Raw genomic sequence first — 21303 nt, forward strand, 5'->3', positions numbered from 1 at the left:
CAACTTCAAACACGAATATTTACTAACATAAATAAACAGTGTTTTATAACAAAAGGCACAGATCTTCAACTATAAACAATGGAAAAATATTTACAATTTGCACATACATCATCAAACAGCAAGTGCACAGTTGGTCACTTCAGATCTTCCTTTCTATATGTTTAGATTTAACTCCTTGCAAGCAAGTAATTTTACTCAGCTCTGCAACGTTCAATTTTTTTATTTATTTTTACACAAAAACCGCTACAAGTGTTGATAAGAGTTCATTAAAATGAATAATTTAGCAGCACAGGTTTTCAAATGGAGACAGTGTTGCTAACCTCTTCATACTGGATAATAAAATAAGGGTAGCTCTGATCATCGTTAAAAATGACAAAAATCTGAGGCTCAAAGTAATTGTCCACGCAAGAGTCGTAGAGGTCACTGGTAATGCTGCCCGGGTTCACGGGGGGAGGTCTCCTCATGGTGTGGTTGCCCACCGTGTATCTTCCTGTCAGCACCTTAGCCAAGAACATGTAATGAACTCCTTTGGGTGACCTTTTGGAAAAGTTATGAGAATAGCTCGCCTTTCTGGCAAAGTAGCTGCCCTGTCCGAACATGGTGGCGTGCTTCCCGCAGACACGCGGGTCGAAGTTGTGCTTGCAGATCCCATCCACCACGTCCTGGGAGGTGCCATGGAACAAATGCCTTTCGTTCATTATCCTGTCAAGCCCGGTCATCTTTTTGGACATATATTCCTTTTTCCTGGAACAGAAAATGGAAAGTGAAGCTGAGTACTCACTGCGGACCTGCAAACAAAGAGCAGCATTCACTGCAGCTCTTAAAGGAAAGGGCATCGGTATTGTCCTCTGAAATACCGGAGCTGCCAGAGGAGGCTGGAAAGCATTGCTGTGTGGATAACAAGACTGGTCTTCTGCTTTCAAACAAAGCTTTTGCATGAATTTAGTGTTTTTGGAAGGTCCTGAACTGATCCTGCTGGAGGCCTGTCGTCTGTCCAGCAGCAAAGGCAAAGCAGCTTGAAAACTACTTACTCTTCATTTGGCCCGGAGGTGAACTGAAACAGTTTTCAGCCAGGTATCCTAGATTTATTGGGAGGTTTCCGTGAAAACACATTTTCCAGAACTTACCAATAGCTTACAAAGCTCTTACAAAGGAAATTTCAGGACACGATGTTTTTCAGCGTTTTTTTAGGTATTCAACTGAAGATGCTGCTTTTCTTCAGGAAGTCTGGGTTTTATGTATTCTAATCAATGACAAATGTGTATTTTGCAGCCCGAATCACCCATTCTGAGGTATTTTTCTACTATTGTAAAAGAACGGCATTAGCGTTGTCTTACCTTTTATATTTCTCCCAGAGAAACTGATTTTGCACTCTCAGAATTTTCAAAATTTTGTATTTGGTCTCTGGCACAGTCTTGTGAAACAGGTTATAAATGGTTCTGTAGCTTTTATCTTCCTTCGAAACAGGCACTTGGATGAAGTCCTGAGATGGATCCATACTAATCCAGGTTTCGGGATAGAAGTTTGGGGAGGTAACAGCAGTTGGAGATAAGACGTGGGAGGAAACTGGTTCAGCTGATGGAGAGGGTACTGGAGAATTGCCACCTAGAGTCCTAGGATGGGAAGAAGAAGAAGTTTGTCCTTCGATACTCCCAAGCCAATCCGCTTCTAATTACATTTATTTGTTTACCAACATTTCTTAAACAACCGCTGCTCTCCTTGGTTCCGTAACAATTTACATAACCTTCGTGTTTGTTCTGAACAATCACACCAGCTATTTCTTCTTTTTCACTCCTGCATCCACCCAAGCCAATAGCAAACCCACGACGTTCAGGCGTGCTGCCCCACCTAGGAAAATCTTACTGGCTGCTGGGGATTTAGAAGCCTGTTATCACCTTTACCATTCACATCCTGGGGTGGAAGGGTGGAGCGGTGGTGATAAACTGCAGAGCAGGCAGAACGCTACCAAATACAATTACTTTATAACCCTAAGCTCATTTTAACACACAGGATAAGAAGAGAAGAATCATTTGGCAGCACTTGGCTTAATTTCCTTAGACCACAATACAAGGAACAGAAACATAGACTTCCCTGCTCAGTACAAATAAGGAATATCTCTGTTATAGAACATTTTACGGGCAGAACTTGCATATATTTCACGACATGACGTGGAAGAGAAGATGATACGTTTTTAGTACGACCCAGCATCCTGCTGAGGAAGGCTCTCCCTGTTTTCATCTGCGCAGGCCAGATGTCGATTTGCATTTGCAGTTACTTATTTTCATGTGATGGAGCAGCCCCTCCTTTTGGGAGCGCTGCCAGGTAAGAAGAGGTCAGCAAAGGAAGGAGGGGAACTGCTGCCTCTGCTGCTCAGGGCAGAAAAGCAGAGGGCACAGCAGAAAGGGAATGCGTCCTGGCAAAACCAGGTCGATGCGGACACTGTGGTACAGGCAAGATTTCATCCTTACTAAATACCTGCACCGCTGCGGAATTTGTCATGCTTTTGAACCTGCTAAATTTAGGTAAAGAGTGTGGTGTTTGTGGCTTACGTTCACCTGATTATAATCTGAACAAGCAAGCTGTACTCAGCTGAATAATCCTTACTTACTGGAGTTCTCCCACTTACGTCAATGGAAATACTTTGAACATGCAAAGCTTGCAGGTTCAGGCTCTGGTTTCAAACTGTAAGCACACAGATCTTCAGCTCACGCTGAAGCTGGTGAGGCTCCCTGTAAGCTGCATGAATACAAGGAATTATCTCAGCCCTCACCAGATGAGTATTTTACCCAAGTGCTCCCTTATAGGAGAAGGTGCTACCGATTCCAGGACCAACCACCAGCGACAAGCGGGTGACGGGCCATCAGAAGCAGGCAGCTCTCAGAAGGAAAGGTTATGAGGTGCCAGCTCACCACTGCCTGACTCGGAAGACAGAAGGCAAATCCTGTCTCCAAAGAGCACAGCTGGTCTTCCATGCTTGTTGGCCTGCTTTCTCTGCAAAGCCATCAGAACTGCCTAGAGAAGTAACAACTCTATGGGCGTTCACAGCTTTGCTACAGAGATGTCAATGACGGTCGCCTTCCAGAATTCTTGATGCTGCCGACACACGAGCCTGAAAGAACCTCGTGTTCGTTTTTGTGTGACCTAGAAATAATTTCACGTGATTTTCTGATCACTTCTGAGCTTTTCAAGTCTAGAAAAAAGGGGGGGAGTCTATTTTTAACTTGATACATCTAATTTGGATAACAGAGACTGCGAGCTCTAACAGCACTCACACTACGCAGAGCACAAACACTCTTTAAAATACTTTTCACGTGGCTTTCACCTGCTGTTCAAAGCTGAAAAGAGACCTCAGTTCATTTGCATGGATTTGACTGAACTCAAACTTCTTCTCACTGTGTACCAATAGCTTAAAAGAAACCCAGAAGATGGATTTTTTGAGTGAGTACTAAAATAGCAGCCTACGATATCCCACCGTGGTGTTCTTTTTTTTCCTCCCAAAGTCACCTGGTAGAAGTATTACTGCAGCACCTCACGCACTGACACTCAGACTGGAAGACCAAGCACAAATTAGCTCTAAATTATGGCTTAATAAGTCAGTAAACACCACAAAAGCACCGCATCCTTTGGTGTACTTTGTTCGCTCTCTGACTAGTGTGGCTGAAGTGTAAGTATTTATTATACAAGGGAAGGCACTAAAAAGTTGGCATTCGTTAACTACTATCACACATTGTTGTTTCTATTCTTTTCCAATTTTATAACTTATTTAAGCAGCTGGGGAAAAAAACCCTCAGGTAGCATTGTGCGATAGGGAGAGGCAAACACCGACTTCTTAAGGACAGTCCCATGAATTCTCAAAGTACTCTTTTGTTCCCTACTGAGAACTGCTGGATTTTTACATCAGAACTACAAGGCCTTTGGGTAAAGAAACTACGAACAGGTCTCCTGCAGAACAACAGAAATTTCAGAGCTTAATTTATAGGTTTGGTAGACGGCATGAATAGTTATAGCCAACACTCATGGGTGTAAAACCCCCACTAAAATTGCCTAATTTGAGCATCTCTCCAAATCAGAGGCTTAAAGTGTAGTAAAACAGTCACTGTTAGCGCAACATCAGAAAAATACCTGAAATCCTCACTTTAAGATCAGAATTGTAATCACCGTAACAAGAGAGCTCACGTTTGGTCTTTTCATTCACATCCTCCAAGCATCTCTCTAACAATTTTGGGTTTTCCTCCTGTACAGCTGCATCCAAAGATGTTTCTAACCACTTGTGCTGAGGCTCTGACCAAACCCCCTCTCGCCTCCCAATTAGATGCTGTAACAACAAAGCACTAACGAGCGTTCCAGCCCTAACGCAGCTGCTAAAGCTCCTTTGATTGGCCCAGCACGCCGGGTTGCCAGTCAGACTAACGACTTCCACCCCCGCGCTAACAGGACAATGTGTTTCTAACTACTGAACTCTGACAATAATGCTTCCAGCTGTGCTGGTGAGATCACAAAAATGGCATTTTTATGAGTTGTAATCAAAAATGACTACAATGCAACACTTTCCTCCCTCTGCCTTTGATGGCAAGCATGTTCACCCCCATGGAGATGACAATAAAAACAAGGAATGCTTTAATTGTGCTGGAAAATTATGAAATGTTTTTGAACACTCCTTTTTATGGGACCTAGAAGTGATGGCCTGGCAGCCGTGATAGCGGGTGAAATGCTGAAAGCTGGACAATAGTTTGGCAGACTTAAAGTACATCTGTGCTTCTGATGCCTGAGATCCAAAAGGTACGTTACAATCTTCAAGTAACAGAGCCCAACAGAGAGGAGTTCCTCCGAAAATATTTGTCTTGAGAAGTGACGAGCAAATAGTTGCCAATATGACCAACGTTTTTTATTATTTCTTCTGATTTTCCCACCCAGTGATACCTGTTCCCTGCTCACACCTTAATGAGTACAATGCTGCTGGGCACACCGACACGTAGAGCGGGGATACCTACTGTAAGAACGGCATCAGCACCACGCACGAGCGCAGAAGGGGCCTCCTCTTGATTTCTCTTCTGAAGCAGGCGTTTTGCTGGAACCCATCTTTGATGTTTAAGATGTACTGATTATGCCAGGTAACAAACCGCACCTCTTTCAGACCCCGGCAGCTGGCTTCTTCTATCAATCTTACAACAGGCTGTTTGAGGAAAATTAAACACAGGCGTGGTAAATTACATGTACAAGAATCACTATTTTTGCCAGGGACCTCAAAGAGTGCCTCTACCACTCTACTCCCCTCCCCTCTCTTTCCCTTGCTCTGAAACACACTGACCACCAAAGCCTGTTCAGTTTTGTTTGTAGTATCTCCCACAGGACAGATTTCACAACTTTCCCGGGTGATTTGTTCTGATGCTATCACGTTTTTACATGTTGAGTGTTAGACCCAGAGTCTGACCTGGAACTCCCTTGCCACAAATTACTCCATTCGCTTTTTGTCTTTCTTTGCTAAACGTGAAGAACGTAAGTTTGCTGCAGAACAATCTTTTCCGTAGTAATACATTCTCATCGTTTTTGTTGGTTTTCCTACACTAGAGAAACACAGATCTTTTAACTTCTTGCGGGTCAAACACCCTGAGCTTCTTGCTATTTGTGGTGCTTTCTTCTGGACTCTTTTCAGTTTTAATTTGCAGTCCCCAGACCGTACGCAGACTGTACGCAGCACTCTGCTTTAAGCTTCCTACCATGCTTGCAAAGTAAGTACGATGCTTGAAAAAGGAGCACGTGATGTAATTTACGTTGGTGGAGGTAAATCTAGCACTGCCAAAATTAGAAGACACTGATGAGGTTTTTGGTAGGGGTACGCAGAAAGAAGGCTGCAGATAGCTGTCTCCCCTGCCTTAAAACCTCATTTCTAAGGATTAGAAAAATTCCTCGGCACTGACGTGGGCCAGTCTGCTCCCACAGCTGACAAGTCAGCCAGCCCCTGCACCTCAGGGATAGCACATGGCGCAGCACAGCAGGGCACAGCTCTCCTCGTAGCGCTGCTTTTGCCAACTATGTTCAATACCGAACTGCTTGATTAGCTCAACAATAACTCCAAGGAACTTTCCAAATTGTTCACAGAGGAAACACACTGAAAAAATATATGTAGTTTGTAGTGTACCCTGTACGTACAGGTTTGGTTACAACCCAAAAGCAGGATTCCAGAAAGCATTAAATACCTCGGAGTATTCTCTCCAGACGAAGTGGTCCCTGCAGAAGTATTTCCAGACCGTGTAGTAGCTGGAGCTGGAGCTGGGGCAGGATGGCGTGGACAGCCTCCGCATTTGGTCAAACTCAGCAGTTTCGTATAATTTCATAACGTTCAAATCCACCCAAAACTCGTGTCCCCTGGAAAGAAGAGAAGTAAAGAACTCTCACTGCCTGCAATCCATTAACAACCCCGTGGACAACGGTGAAGAGAAACGTGGCCTTCAGCACGGGAAAGCAGAAGACCAAACCAACCGCCGGCCTGACCCGGTGATATTTATTCCGTGTGCGTGAGCCGCGCACACAGCGAGGCGCGGATCCTTGGCATTTGGAGCACGCTACCTGAGCGCACACCACGCGAGTGGACTGAGGAAGCAGCTGCACGGTATTCCAAAGGTTATTCCTGAGAAAGTCAGCGCTTCGGGGAAGGAAAGCAAAGGTAAACGTCTCCAGATGAGGAGCATCTGCTGCCAATCCGCCGGAGAGTTCAAGTGGCTTTCATCACGTGCAACAGAGGAGAAGCAGCGTAATATGAAAGATGATGGATCTGCTGTTACGGAGCCAAGGCTGAGGAATACTGGCCCTTGCCAAGTCGCTGCATTGGTGCTGCAGGAAGCAACGCCGATACGCGACTTCACGTGAAGTGCCCGGCGCTTTCAGAAGGACACGGGAACAAACCGGAGCTGCAGATGAGGAACACGGGAGTTTACCCTTTACCTAGGGGAACCCCTGCTTTGGCAGCAAATACGAAGTTAGAACAAGAAATCTAGAGAAACGGAGAGAAATGATAGTAATAGCTTCCATTCCCTACACTTTCTTGTTTTTAGAACTGGGATTCATGTATTTCCAAGCTAATGCTCTCCGCAGAATTTCTGTGTTACAGACCCCACAAGCTGTCAGCTCACTGCCCTCACTAGCAGCCACAAATCGCTCGTTTCTGGAAATGCACCTTTTGAGGCTACATCAAATGTTTTCTTTCGGCTCTTAACAGCAACATAAATAAAGCTGATACTTGAAATCTAAAGCTTATTGAAAAAGTTGGCAGACTCGTGCCATAAACATCCAACACTGTGCACGAAGCCGGCCGCATCAAGTGACAGCGGCTCTACACATCCATGGGAGTTTAGGAATACCGATCAGCTTGAGAACGATGTGGCTTCGCTAGCTTTCACACAGTCGCTGAGGCGTTGCATTGTACCGTTCTCACAGAAACCAACGGAGAGTACGATCCTTACAACGTGACCAGCTGGAAGTGTCCTTCGTGGCTGCTTTCTCCATTTCATTGCACTTGGGTCTGTGAACGGCTAAGCACGGCTGGAAGCACCGAGCGCTTCCTGACACGCACGAAGAGGCAACGTGTCCTGTTCCTGTGAGCCCCGGCCAGGGGATTTCACCCGATGCTGCCTGAGCAAATTCAGATTACTCCGTCTCCCATATTTTTTAGGTAGGCCTACAGATACTGAACAGTCTCCGAAGTCGAACCAAATGTCCTAAGAACGTAAGCTCCGTGAGCTCTGTCTACAGCTCTTCAGACACAAAACCCACGCGTCTCTAAGAACTGTCACGGAGCAGCATTCATTAAACTGAAAGATTTGTCAAGACGCCGCCATCGCTTAAAACCTGCGGCAGGTTTCACAGTTTGCTCCTACCTGCACCAAAGCTGCACGCAGCCAGCGCAGCCGGAACCCCAGCGCAGGGCAAACAACCCCGTGAGCAGGGGCTGTGCCCTAAGGACCCGCGGCGTGTCACCGCCCCGCGCCCCGGTGTCCCAGCGGAGCCCGACGTGCCACCCTGCACCTTGAGCGACGGCAGCGCAGACACCCACGCTGCTCAGGGCCATGCATCGCGGCAGCCAGCCTCATGTGGCTGCTGTCATCTTCCCTGCAAACACAGCAGCGTGACCGAGACAAACGCCAGATACGGGCGATAAGGGATCTAACCAGGAGGAAAACGAGCACTAATGAAAATAAATGCCCAGTATGAAGGGACTGAAATTATACGTAGGTCCTACCGGAACAACAACAAAGCCCCAAACAAACCCAAACATGTTCTGTTCCGAAAAAATAACAGTCACCCCTCCTTCCTGGTACGTAGCCACTTGGTTCCCTAACAACAGGCTACAACAATCGACTTTATTTGAACACAACGTGTGAAATCATGAGGAAGTCATCCCTCTGCAACACCAAGCTGGGTTTCTAGGTAGCAGACAGTACAAGTGTGATTCTGGAAGTGAATTCCTTCACAAGTACACGTTAACGCTGCTTTCGGGGCATTTGCTCTTTACCAAGACACACAGACTGCTTCCAGTCTGAATTTCAGGGTCCGGTAAAAAGCAAGTTGAGTTTGATGTCGTATTGCTCCTCCAAAGGGAAGAGAGGGACTCCCTGCCCGGGGGTTGTGCTGCCCCTGGGAACCCAAGCCCTGCGTGACGACCCGCAGACAAGGTGCTACAAGCACTAGCCAGCTGCACAGAAAGGCATTGCTCAGTGCAAGCCCACGGCTCAAGCATTTGTTCTCCCTGTGATCTATTTTCAAGTCACATACCATGACAAGCTCCCAAAGATCTGCGACCCTCAAGGAAGTGCAAAGAAAAGGAAAAGCTCGTCTTTGCATGCAAGTTATTTTCTTTCAGAGGCAGTAACCTGGAGGTTTATGTGGTGCTGCTCTAACTCTGTACTGCGTGCGGTACGGTCAGAACAGATCACGAGAAGATGTCTGCAGCAGTTTTGTCCTAATGCAGTGCAAAGGAAAGGGAATCTGAAAATTGAAGCACACTCTGAACGCAACAAAAGCTTTCCACTGGCGCGCCGAACACTTCAAGGAACAGTCACACACTGGTTAACACCCCCAGACGTTACAAGTCTTCACGATCCTGAAGACTGGAAAACAAATTCTGCAGGCACTTGAAGCGTGGCTGGCCGCTGATACACGACTTGGGCATTTCTGACACGTGCCTCACTGCGTTAAAACGCAGCCTCCGGCACGCACACGCAGCTAAGCGGCAGAGCAACGAGAATCAGAGCAACGCGGCGGGGGAACCCTGTGGAAGGAGAAACGTTTTTTGAGACGAACGCAGTATGAGGCTGCTTTTCCTCACGCTTTTACTGCGGAGCAAGTCGATCTCGGCCGGATCCGGGACAAACTCCCAGAACTTGGTGCATGCTCAAGAGAATTTTGTGCGCGTGCTTTCTAACCGCAAAGCAAGCGAGGAACCGTCGGGTTTCTGTGCAGCTTTCTTCTAGCAGCGCTCTAACAACGTGAGCACTTCACGTACAGATCCAGTAAAACAAATTGCTGTAAGCTTATTTCCTACAGCAAATAAAACCCTGCTACAGCTGAGTTGTACCCGTCCGTCTCGTGAGACTCTGAGCTGGCAGCTGATGGGAGCTCACGCTGCAAAGAGTTCATCTGAAAGCTGAGCATTTTTCTGTGAAACCTGTACAGACCGTGCCAAGTTGCTTCTCTCACTGCTGAAACCTGCAGCGATTCTGTCTGCTGGTTGGAATTGCTGACGTTTTTGCGGCTCTGTTTACGCCTCCTCTCCATCACATCCACGTCCCTGCAAGCAAACGGAGGCGGGCAGGATGCTCGCTGCTCCCCAACACGCTCTGACAGGTCACTGCAACGCAAACCTGGGCATCAACCACCCAACAGCTGATCGCCAGCCCTTCTTAGAGCCACAGAACCACAGAACACCCTGAGCTGGAAGGGACCCACAAGGGTCACCAAATCCAGCCCCTGGCTCCACACAGGAGCACCCAAAGCCCAGCCCCCGCGTGTGACAGCGCTGTCCGAACGCCCCGTGAGCTGCAGCAGCTCCGTGCTGTGCCCACGTCCCTGGGAGCCTGTCCCAGTGGTGACCACCCCTGGGTGCAGAACCTTTCCCTAACGCCCAGCCTGACCCTCCCCTGTCCCAGCTCCACGCCATCCCCGCGGCTCCTGTCGCTGTCCCCAGGGAGCAGAGCCCAGCGCCTGCCCCCCGCTCCCCGTGAGGGAGCTGCAGGCCGCCACGAGGCCTCCCCTCGGCCCGCTCTGTGCCCAGCACGTCTGTACGCTCCGGATTTGAACACAACACGTGAAGCGTTCGTGTCTTCTCATTTCGAAACAGAAATGATGGCTCTGCCTGCCTGTAAAGGTCAGAGCATTTCTGAGCAGCCATCGCTGCGTGCCTGTTAGCCGAAGCGACGGGCCCTCCTCGGGGAAGAGCTGCAGAGGGAACCCTGGGGGGCTCCCCTTAATCCTCGGGGAAAAAAACAGGCCCAAGAGATTTCTGACAGTTTAAAACTTGGTACCATATGCTTTTGACCCCCCCTCACTTTGTACCTAGCTTTGGTTAGGGTAACAATGCATTATTTTATACAGCTGAACATTTTAGACAAATGCATTTACCTAAGTGACTGCATATGAAAAATACATGATGTGCCCCCACACTGCCTGATTTGGGGGGGGATCATTTATAATACTGGGAAGAAGGAACCGCGTTCTTTTGCTAACAATCTTAAATTACATAAAGTACAGATTACTTCCTCATTTATTTGCGCTAACAGTTCCTGGCTCTGTTCAGAAGTGCTCACGTTTTCAGCTTACAACACTTGCTGGCATTCCAGCTCTGAGGTCCTGAAATATATTTAGCAGTTGTTTAATAATAGCCCTTCAGTTTAAGCACTTCCTCAGTACATTAAAAAGCCTATTACCAGCTTATATAATGCGAAGCCATGGAAAAAAATGAATTGTGATTGCAGCGGGTGATTGCGTGATCACACTGCTGCTCGCAGCCTTCAGACACCGGTGACGAAAGCAACCGTGACAACTGCACCTCTCGGCTGCCCGCGGCCTAAATACGGGACAAAGACCCCAAGTTTGGGACTCGGGAAGAGCCTGCCGGACGCTCAAGGTTACGTCTGAAATGTTCTTTAGCGTAACATCGCTTTACCTTCCCCGCAGCACAACGCCCAGCTTCTTCTGAGGCACAGCTCCGTGCCCATGGCGGTGCCGGTGCTCACGGGGCTGCAGAGATGGCACGGCAGCACCCGGACACACGGGGGAAAAGCTGAAAGGAGACGGTGCCGCCGGCTCGGCAGGTGTCTGGGAGAGCGGGCAGGCTTCAGGTGCCTCGGTGGGACAAAGCGTTACTGTGTGCGCTGCAGCAGGAACCAGCTGCAGGACAGCTCGAAATGAGTAATAAAAACAACACTTTTTTTTTTTTGTACAGTGTTTCCAAATTAAAATTTATTGAACTTCTCTGCAAATACCACAAAGCTTCCTGCTTCTGCAGCAGAGATTGCTATCCCCATTTTACCCCTGGAGACACTTACACAGCTTCTCCAAAATCATGCAGCCGATCTGCAAGAGGTGGGAACAGAGATTTCTTAAGAACTCCTCCTCAAAGACTAACCAAATAAAGGTCTGTTTATAAAATAAAGCAGCTCAATGGAATTATTTTCACTAAAAGAATAAGCATATTGAGCCCTAGTAAGAGTACAGCACACAAAGAAAACCAAATTTGGTGCTGTGTAACAGCAGCGGTTCAAAACAAAATTCCACAAGGGCCCTCAAAAGCAGAACCTGGCTCCCCGGGTAAGCTAGGTGCTCTCTGTACCCTAACGGTAAGACCCGACACAGGGACACAGCTCCTCGGGACACCGAACTGGGCAGCAAGTTATAACAGGAATGCCTTTGGGGTGATGAAGGTAGCCTGCTAAAATAAGGATGGCTTGGGTTCACTTTGCCTTGCGTTCTGCTGAAGAACTTCAGTCGTGTGCATCTTCTATGCTCTTTCCACTTTGTAAGAGTTGCAGAACCTTCATCTGATGTACCAATGGATGGCTAGAAGAAACAGCTTTTGTAAATGCTCTGGAAACGCGTGCGGTTTCAAACTCTTCTCCTAAGTTCAGTTACATGTCATGAGTCTTACCGCAAACTGAGTTCAGAAAAAAAAAAGAACCGGAGTGATCAACAAAGGTTGGTGCAGGAAATGAAACTCGGTTCCCATCAGAACAGCTGTGATACAAAGCACGACCGAGCGCCGAACACGACTGAGATGATGAAACTGTTGATTTTCTCTCTATGACTAAGCCAGTTCCTCTCTGCAATAGCAACAACCTGAAAGGCACTCAGGGGAACAAACGAACTTGAGAGACCCATCGAGGTACGTAAACCTGTAGTACTGAAGCCTGCAGAGCTCGTCAGAGCCAACTCGGTTACTACAGGAGGCGTACGGCAGCTCTGCACGCTGCCTGCTGACCCCACAGCAGCAGCAGCTCCCCTTACTCAGCCAGCAGTGCTCGAGGCCGCAGGTTGTAGCGCGGCTCCAGCTGGGAGGCGAGAGGCAACCGAGCACCGCGTGAAGCTGAACGCACACCAAGGCTAACGAGAGTCTTAGCGAGAGCTTTCTTTTTAAGCAAAGGTGCCGGCAGGTGGAGAAACCAACAGCAGATCTTAGACGGCTGCAGCCAGAAGGTGCTCCCCTCAGAACCCGCGCTGATGCCATAGGAAGGGAAGCACGGGCCCAGCTAGCACTTGGCCCCTGCTGAGAGGAACACGTCTGGGAAAAGAAAGCAGCACCCCTCCTGCACGGAGCACTGCTGCGCGCCGGGGCGAGGACCAACACAAGCTGGTAAACACGAGCCCGCAGCCTCGATCTTATCGCTCCCCGGTGTTCTGTCACTGAAACGAGAGGGGCAGCAGGTGACAGGGCAGGAAATGAGTTCACTGTTTCACTTAATCTGTCCCCTCCTGTGTGGCAGTGCTTCCCTCTGTGTAAGGAACGCAGCAGATGTATGGTAAGGAAGAAACAGGAGAGAGAAAGGTGCTACAGAGATTGACCACGCGGCTACGGGCTCCAGCCTCGGAAAACAAACAAACAAACACACAACCCATGTTTTTCCATCACTACAGCAACGGAGCTGGCAAGACACAGGCCCCAGCTCGGGATCAGGGCGTGCAGCAGGCAGGCCGTGCCCAGAGCACGCCCGGGCTGCTCCTGCCTCCCTCCCCTCGCGGGCAGCCTCTGCCGGGCGGCCAGCGGGCTGCTGGGGCAACGTGGTCCCTTAGGGTGAGCTGCTGCCGGGCGCTAACAAAGCAGTAAGGATGGCAAACACGTTCACGTCTTCCCAGGACTGCTGCACGTACCGCATTTCGTAACCTGAACCAAGTTTCAGCTTCTCTTTGCAGCAGGGATGCCCCTGCCGAGGCAGCGTGCTGCTCTCAGAGGCGCCCTGGCCACGCCGGGTGAGGATGTTCCACCCAGGGCCTTCGGCCTGGATCTTGGTTTGGCTGCAAGGGCACAAAGCAGCTGTAAAGCCCATCGGCTCAGTTTGCTGCTGCTGCAGGGCGCCGTGAGGGACTAAGCTATTCGACCCCGAGCTGTTACTCACAACATTTTAGGAGCAAATGCGATTTTAGCGCTTGGGAAGGCACGAGACACTAGCTATGTGTGTAGCAACACAAACAGGGTTTCTGCTACAAATTCAGCGACTTTTACACCACCCTGGCAGTGTAAATTTGGAAGCGTACTGAATAGAAGGCTCTTTTTTCTTCCTTTATGCGCTCTCTGGGGTCAGGGGTCCATGGGATTTGTTCTGGAGGCAGCAGGAGCACAGCTCGTGATAGGAGCACAGACAGGAGCAGGCTCCCAAACTGCTTGAGAGCGGTGCTTGCTTTCACACAGCGGCAGCGCCGGCACTCTAATTTTGATGCGGTCTGCAGCCCACTCTGCAAAGCTTGTCAGCACACACACACCTGAGCTTGTTTCTGCCTTACAATGTTATCCAATCTCAGGAGCTAACCACCGAGAAGCACCCTGAGATTGATGATAAATACTGAAACTGTACCAGCTCCATCCAGGCTCCACGGAACACGACCATGGACAGGCCAAGTCTGACCTGCACTAGCAGCCACTGCTCCAGGTGTTTCGGTCTCCGAATGCCATCCAGATGTTTTGTCTCACATCCTCCCCAGGCAGCATCCCAGAAAGGAGACTTCTTCACACGCCCGACGCCAAGAAGCACGTCTTACGGTTATTACTCAGCCCAGACTCACGCTGCCTTCCACACAGACACGTGCCAGCTGGGCAGGACCTCCACCACCACTGCTCTCGCTAGGCCAATGACTGCAGCCGCCTCTTTCTGTTCCCCTAACGAAAGGGGCCAGGTTACCTGCGAGCACCTCCTCTGTGCGGTCTGTCTGGGCAGCTCCCCGTCTGTCCTTCTGAAAGCACGCTGGTGTAAAGCACAAGGCAAACGCTTCTAAAAACACTTCACGTGCTCTTTATTTAGGGGCCCTGCTTTGCATTCCTTCTAGCGGGGAACTAGGAGACGTTCAGAGCCGCTCAGCTGTGCGTACTCACGGAACACCGCACGCAGTCACAAGGCGCGGCGAATTTCAGCTGCTCTCTCACCTCCGCTGTTACCAATAACTGACAGCTGTGCGGGTCAGACAGAAAACTTCCCAAACGTCACGTGCCATACGTCAGACCACGTGCAGTAGTCCCTGAACGACCGACGTGCTTCCACTGCGCCCAGCCTGACTCCGGAATCAGAGGCACATCCTGACAGCATCAGGAACGGGCCGCGGCACGAACCCGAGAGCGAAGGACGCCTCAAGGAAGCCTCGTTTCCTGCACACGCTCCTCTCGCTGTCCCTTGCCTTGGCAGGACACGTGCCGTGTGTCCCGCCTGCCTCTCCTGGCTGCGGCCATGCTTCTGGCCTGCGCTCTCCAGCTATGGGGAATCATTTCGTAACACACACACGCGATGAAAAGAGAGGCTTTTAGTCCTGCACAGAACCTGCCTGCAGTTGGGCAGCGAGGCTGATGCTTTATTTAGAGCAAAGACAGATGTAGGTGGGCGGAAAAGGAACCGGGCAACCACAGGGCCTCAGACTGCAGAGACGGGCTGCAGAAGGTTGTGTTCCGAACTAGTACATTTTAGCCAGTTTCAGGGTATTTCTATTTTTATAGAGCACCGCTACATTAAAACACCAACAACACAATCAACACCTCCGAGGAGCCGTCGTTCTGTGAGAGCTGGGATACGCCGGGCGCACGCAGCTGAGCAGGGGCTGCAGCTCCCCGGGCACGCAGGGATGGCCGAGGGGGGGATTTCAGCCAAAGAGGGGGATCTGAGGGTCAGGAACCGCACGGTTGTTTTAAACAAATCCTCCTGCAAGGCTGCTTGTTTTGAAAAGCAGCGTATGCACGATCGGACAGGTGCATGTGCACAGGGAAAACCTGCTGAGCTCTGCAGCCAAGCGCTTCCCTTCCTGACGGGTATCTCAGAATATCACAGAAGGGTGCTCTCACGCTGCAAAGCGACACTTGGCATTGTTCTCCCAAACACTTAGCGACAAGCTGGAACTTCTCCAGGGCCTCTCCTCTCGTGCACAAAGAAAACGGCGTGCGTGTAGGTAGTGCAACCTGCTCACATCCCCGTTTGTTTAGACGGGCTGGTGTTCGGCTGGAACTACCTGATGAGATTTAAAAGAGCAACAATACAGCTTGTGATGAAGTTTGAGATTGAGTCTGAGGCCAAGCTGTAAGGAGGGAGCAGCCCAGGCAACCTGTTACAAAGTGACTGAGGAGGGGTCACCACTACTCCTGCTCTGAGACCAGGTCCCCTAAGGGGGAGGCAGCGTGTGAATGTTTGCTTGACATCGTTCGTCTCAGTAACACCGACACGAAGAAAGATCTGTAGCGATAGCTACTTGAAGAACATCCTGTTTGAGTGTGGAGCTTACTCTCCAGCTGAGCTCTGCTCTCCCACTTCGCTGGGGCAGCACGCCGGGACGGTGCGGGGCACGCAGCCTGCAGCCCTCGTGCCATCCGAACTGTGTTTACAACAAAGGCGACCAAACAACTCCCACCCGCTGCCTATCAGTCAGGCCGGCTTCGGCATGGCCTTTCTTGGACATGCAGCGCGCTGAGCAGACGTTTCCTCATCGCATGCAATCTGGAGAGATAGGCCTGCACAGCGAGTCTGACCACAAGAGATTAATAGCTCTAGCCAAATAATGCGGTAACCATGCGAACCGTGAGCTGTCCCAGCACGTCTGCGAGCCTCGCAGCACGGCGGGCACGCTGCTATCTGCATCTGGTTGCCAGGAGACACAACAGCCCGGGGACAGGGGGAGGCCGAGCTGCTTTCTGCTGCCGTGACCGCCAGTAAAGGCACCGGGAGGCACGCGCGGCCCAAACCTGGCCCGGCCGCAGGGGAGGGGATGGCACGGCGCGAGAGGGAACTCACCACAAGGCACAGGAAAACATCTTCCCCCAGCTCCAGATCTCATTGAAAGCCACGTGCAGTTTCAGGCGTATCGGGTTCAAGGCTCGCAGTCAGCAGCTCAGTCTGAAAAAGTTTCGCTTCTGGGTTCCCGCTGGTACCGAGCGGGGGACACGCAGCTCTCTGAGGGTGAATCTCTCCAGGAGCTGCAGACCTGGCAGCTCATTATTCCAGGAGAAGATGCGATGAGTTTGCAGCAGCCTTCCAACCCTGCATGCGAGCACGATAGGGTGCTCGAAGAACCTGCCCCGGTGGCGCCCTGCTGCAGCGCTCGGCGCCTGCTGGGCCCCCGCTGCGTCCCCGCCTGCGTCCCGGTGACAGGACGCAACGTGCCTGCAGCAGCCCTGCCGCCTTGCTTCCCGACCAGCTCGGGCAGAAACTCGGGGTACCGAGAGGCCAAAACACTCACTCACCAGGCTGGAAAGCTGCAAAATGAGCTGAGGGCGGCCGGCGGGTTCAGCCAACGTTCCAGGCGGGGGATGCGATGAGTAAGCAGTTGCGGAGCTCTGCTTCCTTTCAGGTTCATCACGCTGGGCTCCGTGCTGGGAGCAGGTAGAGCGTGTGTGTAGCAACAGGCTGCGAGACACGCTCCAGGAAAAACAGCACAAAAACCATTTTGCTTATTTGCACAGAGCTCAAACTCGAATTACTTGCGGAGGCTTTTCTCATACCGACACTTGCTGTTCTGTTTTCAGAAATCTTTTCAAATATTTGGAAAAAATGGAGGTGTCTCTGTTGTAAATAATAGTGAAGTTTATCTGCTGCATAGTTACAAGATTTTAAGTCAGACTGGTGCATTTTTTCCAGGGCAAAGGGATGAATCTGCAGGCTGATGGAGCTGAGATTTGGTGCCCACCCCAACGCCCGGTTAGGTGCATGCAAGGACTCGGACACACGGAGCATTAGGCTGGGTCTCTGACACCTAACAGGAAACGAAAACAAAATCATTCTGCCCTAAAACACGAAGGACAGAGGGATATAATTCTTCAGGAAGCAGAAGGAAGAAGTGGCAACAAGAACACATCCACAAGGACTTGGATGGCAAAGACAAACTCGCAGTTCCCCCTGCGACCCAAGAAGTGTCTCTGAACCTTGACTGCTGCTGGAGCGAGCAGCACCAGGCTCGCAGGGCACGGCAGGGCAGACGGGGTACGAGAGATGGGTGTTCTTACTTCCTCCAGAAGAAGAAACGATTCAGAGCTCAGAACCGGAGCCTACACCCCGCGCTCAGAGCACAGACCACACACACCTGATGAACCCATAAACACGGCGCTCGCTGCTCCCATTCAAAAGGGAAGCGGCGGTACAGCACTGAAGCTGGTTTGTTTCTGATCTCAGGGCGCCGGCACAAGCCTAAATTGATAACAAACAACCCGGGTTTCCCGGGTCATTCAGTCATTTTCTGAGATTAGAGAACCCCACGACGTGCAGAGGGGACAAGACCTCTGAATGCAGGTTAACATTTTTAGAGGACGATGCTTAAATAGAAAGGCAGCACTTCTGAACGCGCTGTTAAGGTCATGCCTAGCGACCTAACTGAAACGTCACCCCGAGGGAGCAGCCACGGGGAAGCTGCAGGCGAGGAACTTCGCCCAGCACCAACCTAACCGCAGCTTTCAGCATGCGATTGGGCCCCCACGGAGCGCGTGGACAGTCTGGATCCAGATTCAGTCTGGACTCCCCGTGACAGCACTGCCGCATCCTCCCTGTCCAGCCACTGCAAAGCCTCGCTCCTGCTACCACCTTCTAGTAGAGAAGAGACTCACCAGGAACGTGAGCAACGAGCACAACGTTGCACAAGTCTCTGCCAACTCCCTCCATTCCTACAGGATGGAGGTTGTCTCATTTCACACGCCTCAACTCCTTTTGCTCCAAAGAGCACTTCCCAGTTCTAAATAGCGGCTTTAAGAGGCACACAAGAATTTTCCGTAGCGAACTTCTCGGACACGTTTAAGGCAACATCGCGACAAGCTTTGGAAAACACTTGTATACAGGACAAAGAGGGCATAACCTCCTACACGTCTGCACCGCCGCGTGGTTAAGCACCCTTTGCTAGTGAGGAACCAAAGCCAGGCACCTACCGGTATTTCACTTTGATCCTGTCGTTGTCAGGGTTGCAGTAGAGCCTCTCCAGGTGCTCCTGGGAATCGTTGGTGACGCTCTGCCAGCTCTGAGTTGCTGTCCTCCTCACCTGCCAGTGATAGGGCAGCACCGTGTGGTGTTTGGGACAATCACTGCCATAAACACAAGCGCCCTGGAGAAAATCCACACAGATTTCTATCCCATCCTCCTGGTGGGTGTGATATTGCAGCTGGTTCAAGAGCTCGAACACCAAATCGAGAGAAGCCTCCTCACTTTTATCCTGGAATATCCCAGCGCTGAATTTATTGCTTGGGTTCGAAGCGCATTGCACGGGACAGCTGCTCTCCGGGAATAAGCCAGAGGTGTAGCTTTCCAGAAGCTTGTCTGGGAACAAAGGACAAGCCGCGCCATCGCCAGGAGGTGGGTGCAAAGGGTGATCCTGGAATGATTCAGCGCTTGTCTCCGCAGCGGTTCCAGGAGGAGTTTCTGAGGAGAGGCCTCGCTCCCCTGCCTGCACCTCCTGCTCGGGATGCCCAGGAGCAGGATGAGCCCCCGGCAGCTGGGTCTGCACACCTGGGGCTGTGGGCACCAGCACGGCCACGTTACTTTCTGGCTGGGGGCACGAAGTACTGAGTTCCAGGGTCTTTTTCACAGCAGGTTCACATAAGCCACTATGACCTCCACCCTGGCCTCGGGGCACAAAGACCCTGTCCAGGGTCCCAGCTCCCAGCAAACTGGTAAAGATTGGCCGCAAGGCGCGCAGAGTTTGGGTGTCCAGCCTCTTCTGCACTTGCTGCTTCTTCTTGAAGCAAGGCTTCACTGGTGGAATCTTCTCCGACAGCCTGATCTGAGGAGGAAAGTCCTCCGGAGGAGGGCACTTCATTCCTGGGCAGTGAGCCTGCGGCACAGCACACGCTGCCTTGGCTTCGGTGTCCATCAGACACAGACTTTGCTCTCTCCAAATCACTTTCAAATGTCCCAGAGCCTCACCAGAATCAATCTAGGGCAGAAAGGAAAACAAGACAGTTAATCTCTCTAATTGCTCATGGTTGACACGAACAAGATCACCCCTGGAGAGGATTTTGAGCCAGCAACAGCAAAACTCCTCCCCTCTCTGTGACTGCGGGTAGCCCCTAGGCACGTAAAGCATGAAACCAGCTAAACTCCGGCTAATTAATCCCAAACACACACTCATCAGCTCCTCACACATGAGATCTCAGAGACACTCAGGCACGCACACACGGTCCCGAAGGGGGGCAGGAAGGGGGCTGGGGCGATGCCCTCCTCCCCGCGGTGATGCTCACTAGCGAGCAGCACTTTGGCTCGTTACACGCCACAAAAGCAGGCACCGAGCTGGTCACTTCTGTGTCCCCCTCAAACGCAGCCCCGACAGCAGGCCGAGTTGCTCGCCTCCTGCCAACCTCCGCAGGGGGTGAGGGAGACAAAGGGCGGCCGGCAACTCGGGCACGGAGACAAACCCAATTAGCCCTAAGATGAGAAGTAATGTTTTCTTTTTTCTGGAGCACAAATAAATGGTACGTCTGGTAGGTCAGCGGAGAGCAAGCCGTCTGCCTGCTAATCAGGAGTCACGTAACATTTGATTACCTTTAATTAGACCCTCTCCGCTCGCCCTGCCCGGAGCCTCCAAGCCTGGCGCGGAGCCCACGGAGGATCACTTCCTGGTCAGCGCATTCCAAGCACCGCGCCTGCCCACTGCAACCCCAAACCTCAGAAAACTGACACAATTTGGCATTCCTTTCTTACTGCCGAGGATCTGCTCCGGAAAATCTCTCACCGAGTCTCCCCTGTTTTGGAACACGCGCTACGAGGCTTTCGCATTGCCCTGGGAAACGGCACTGTCAGGACAGCCAGGAAAAAGGAGAGAAGCTGGACCTCTCCGCCTTCCTGCCCCTAAGTTTAAAGCCGACAGCATATCTGCCAGCAAAAGCAAGCTCCAACGTTATCGAACCTCTCTTATCCTTGCACAGACATAGCAGGGAACGCTCTAGGGGTACCGTAAACCTTCAGGTAACTCCAGAGGCGTCAGCCCCCTCAGCTGCTTCGCCTCCCCGTGCCCAGGCTCAGCGCCACTGTGACTTAGGGTCTCGCTCAGCTGTGCCTCCAACGCTATTTCAACACCGGTTTGCCCACGCGCTTACTTTGTGTTAGGGAGCTGAGCCTCCCAGCGCCTCTACACACCGCAGGCGGCGGGCACAGCGACAGCAGGGCTGCCTGCTTCATTCCAGCCGTTTCACATCCGTCCCCCGGCACTATTTAGAAGCGACCTCAGCAGCCACCGAGCGCGGTGCCCCGCTCGCGCAACGCACCCGGCACAAGCAGACCCCCCGGCGGGGATCCCAGCCCCTCCGCACCGGCCCCGCGGTTCCTGCTCCTCGCTGGGAGCGAGCCCAGCACCCGCGGGATGGGGACGGGGTGGGGGAAGGCAGGGGTAGGAGGAAGGCAGGGGGAAGGCAGGGGGAAAGGGGTAGGGTACCGAGAGCCGCCCCGCGCACACCTACCGGCTGGCTCAGCGGGGGCGGCACGGCCCCGCCGCCCGCGAGGGGGCTCGGCACGGCCCGGCTCTGCCCGGCCCAGCCCGGCCCGGCTCGGCTCGGCTCTGCCCGGCCCCGCTCCGCTCCCGGCAGGGCGCTGCCGCCGGGGCCGCTGCGGGCGGGCCAACGCCGCCACCCCCGGTCGCGGGCAGACTCCTGGGGGGGGG

General features: G+C 51.6%; 1 protein-coding gene across 3 annotated transcripts in view; it reads right to left on the bottom strand.

The window, feature by feature from the left end:
- Positions 1–21303, bottom strand: part of TIPARP (TCDD inducible poly(ADP-ribose) polymerase) — a 27337-nt gene continuing 6034 nt past the window's right edge. Inside the window, exons 1-7 of one of the 3 annotated variants that reach the window (XM_035334438.1) lie at positions 21104–21280; positions 20190–20440; positions 18584–19584; positions 6198–6366; positions 4992–5173; positions 1338–1613; positions 1–744 (exon numbers count right to left, since the gene is read on the bottom strand). In XM_035334438.1, coding sequence (XP_035190329.1) covers positions 297–744; positions 1338–1613; positions 4992–5173; positions 6198–6366; positions 18584–19521 — 2013 coding nt within the window. In that variant the 5' untranslated portion in view covers positions 19522–19584; positions 20190–20440; positions 21104–21280 and the 3' untranslated portion in view covers positions 1–296. Of the gene's footprint in view, positions 745–1337; positions 1614–4991; positions 5174–6197; positions 6367–18583; positions 19585–20189; positions 20441–21103; positions 21281–21303 lie in introns of those variants that run through there. The other 2 variants (XM_035334437.1, XM_035334439.1) reach the window with 2 other exon arrangements.

Source organism: Oxyura jamaicensis, chromosome 9 (assembly GCF_011077185.1).
Source record: "Oxyura jamaicensis isolate SHBP4307 breed ruddy duck chromosome 9, BPBGC_Ojam_1.0, whole genome shotgun sequence".
Taxonomy (NCBI): Eukaryota; Metazoa; Chordata; class Aves; order Anseriformes; family Anatidae; genus Oxyura; species Oxyura jamaicensis.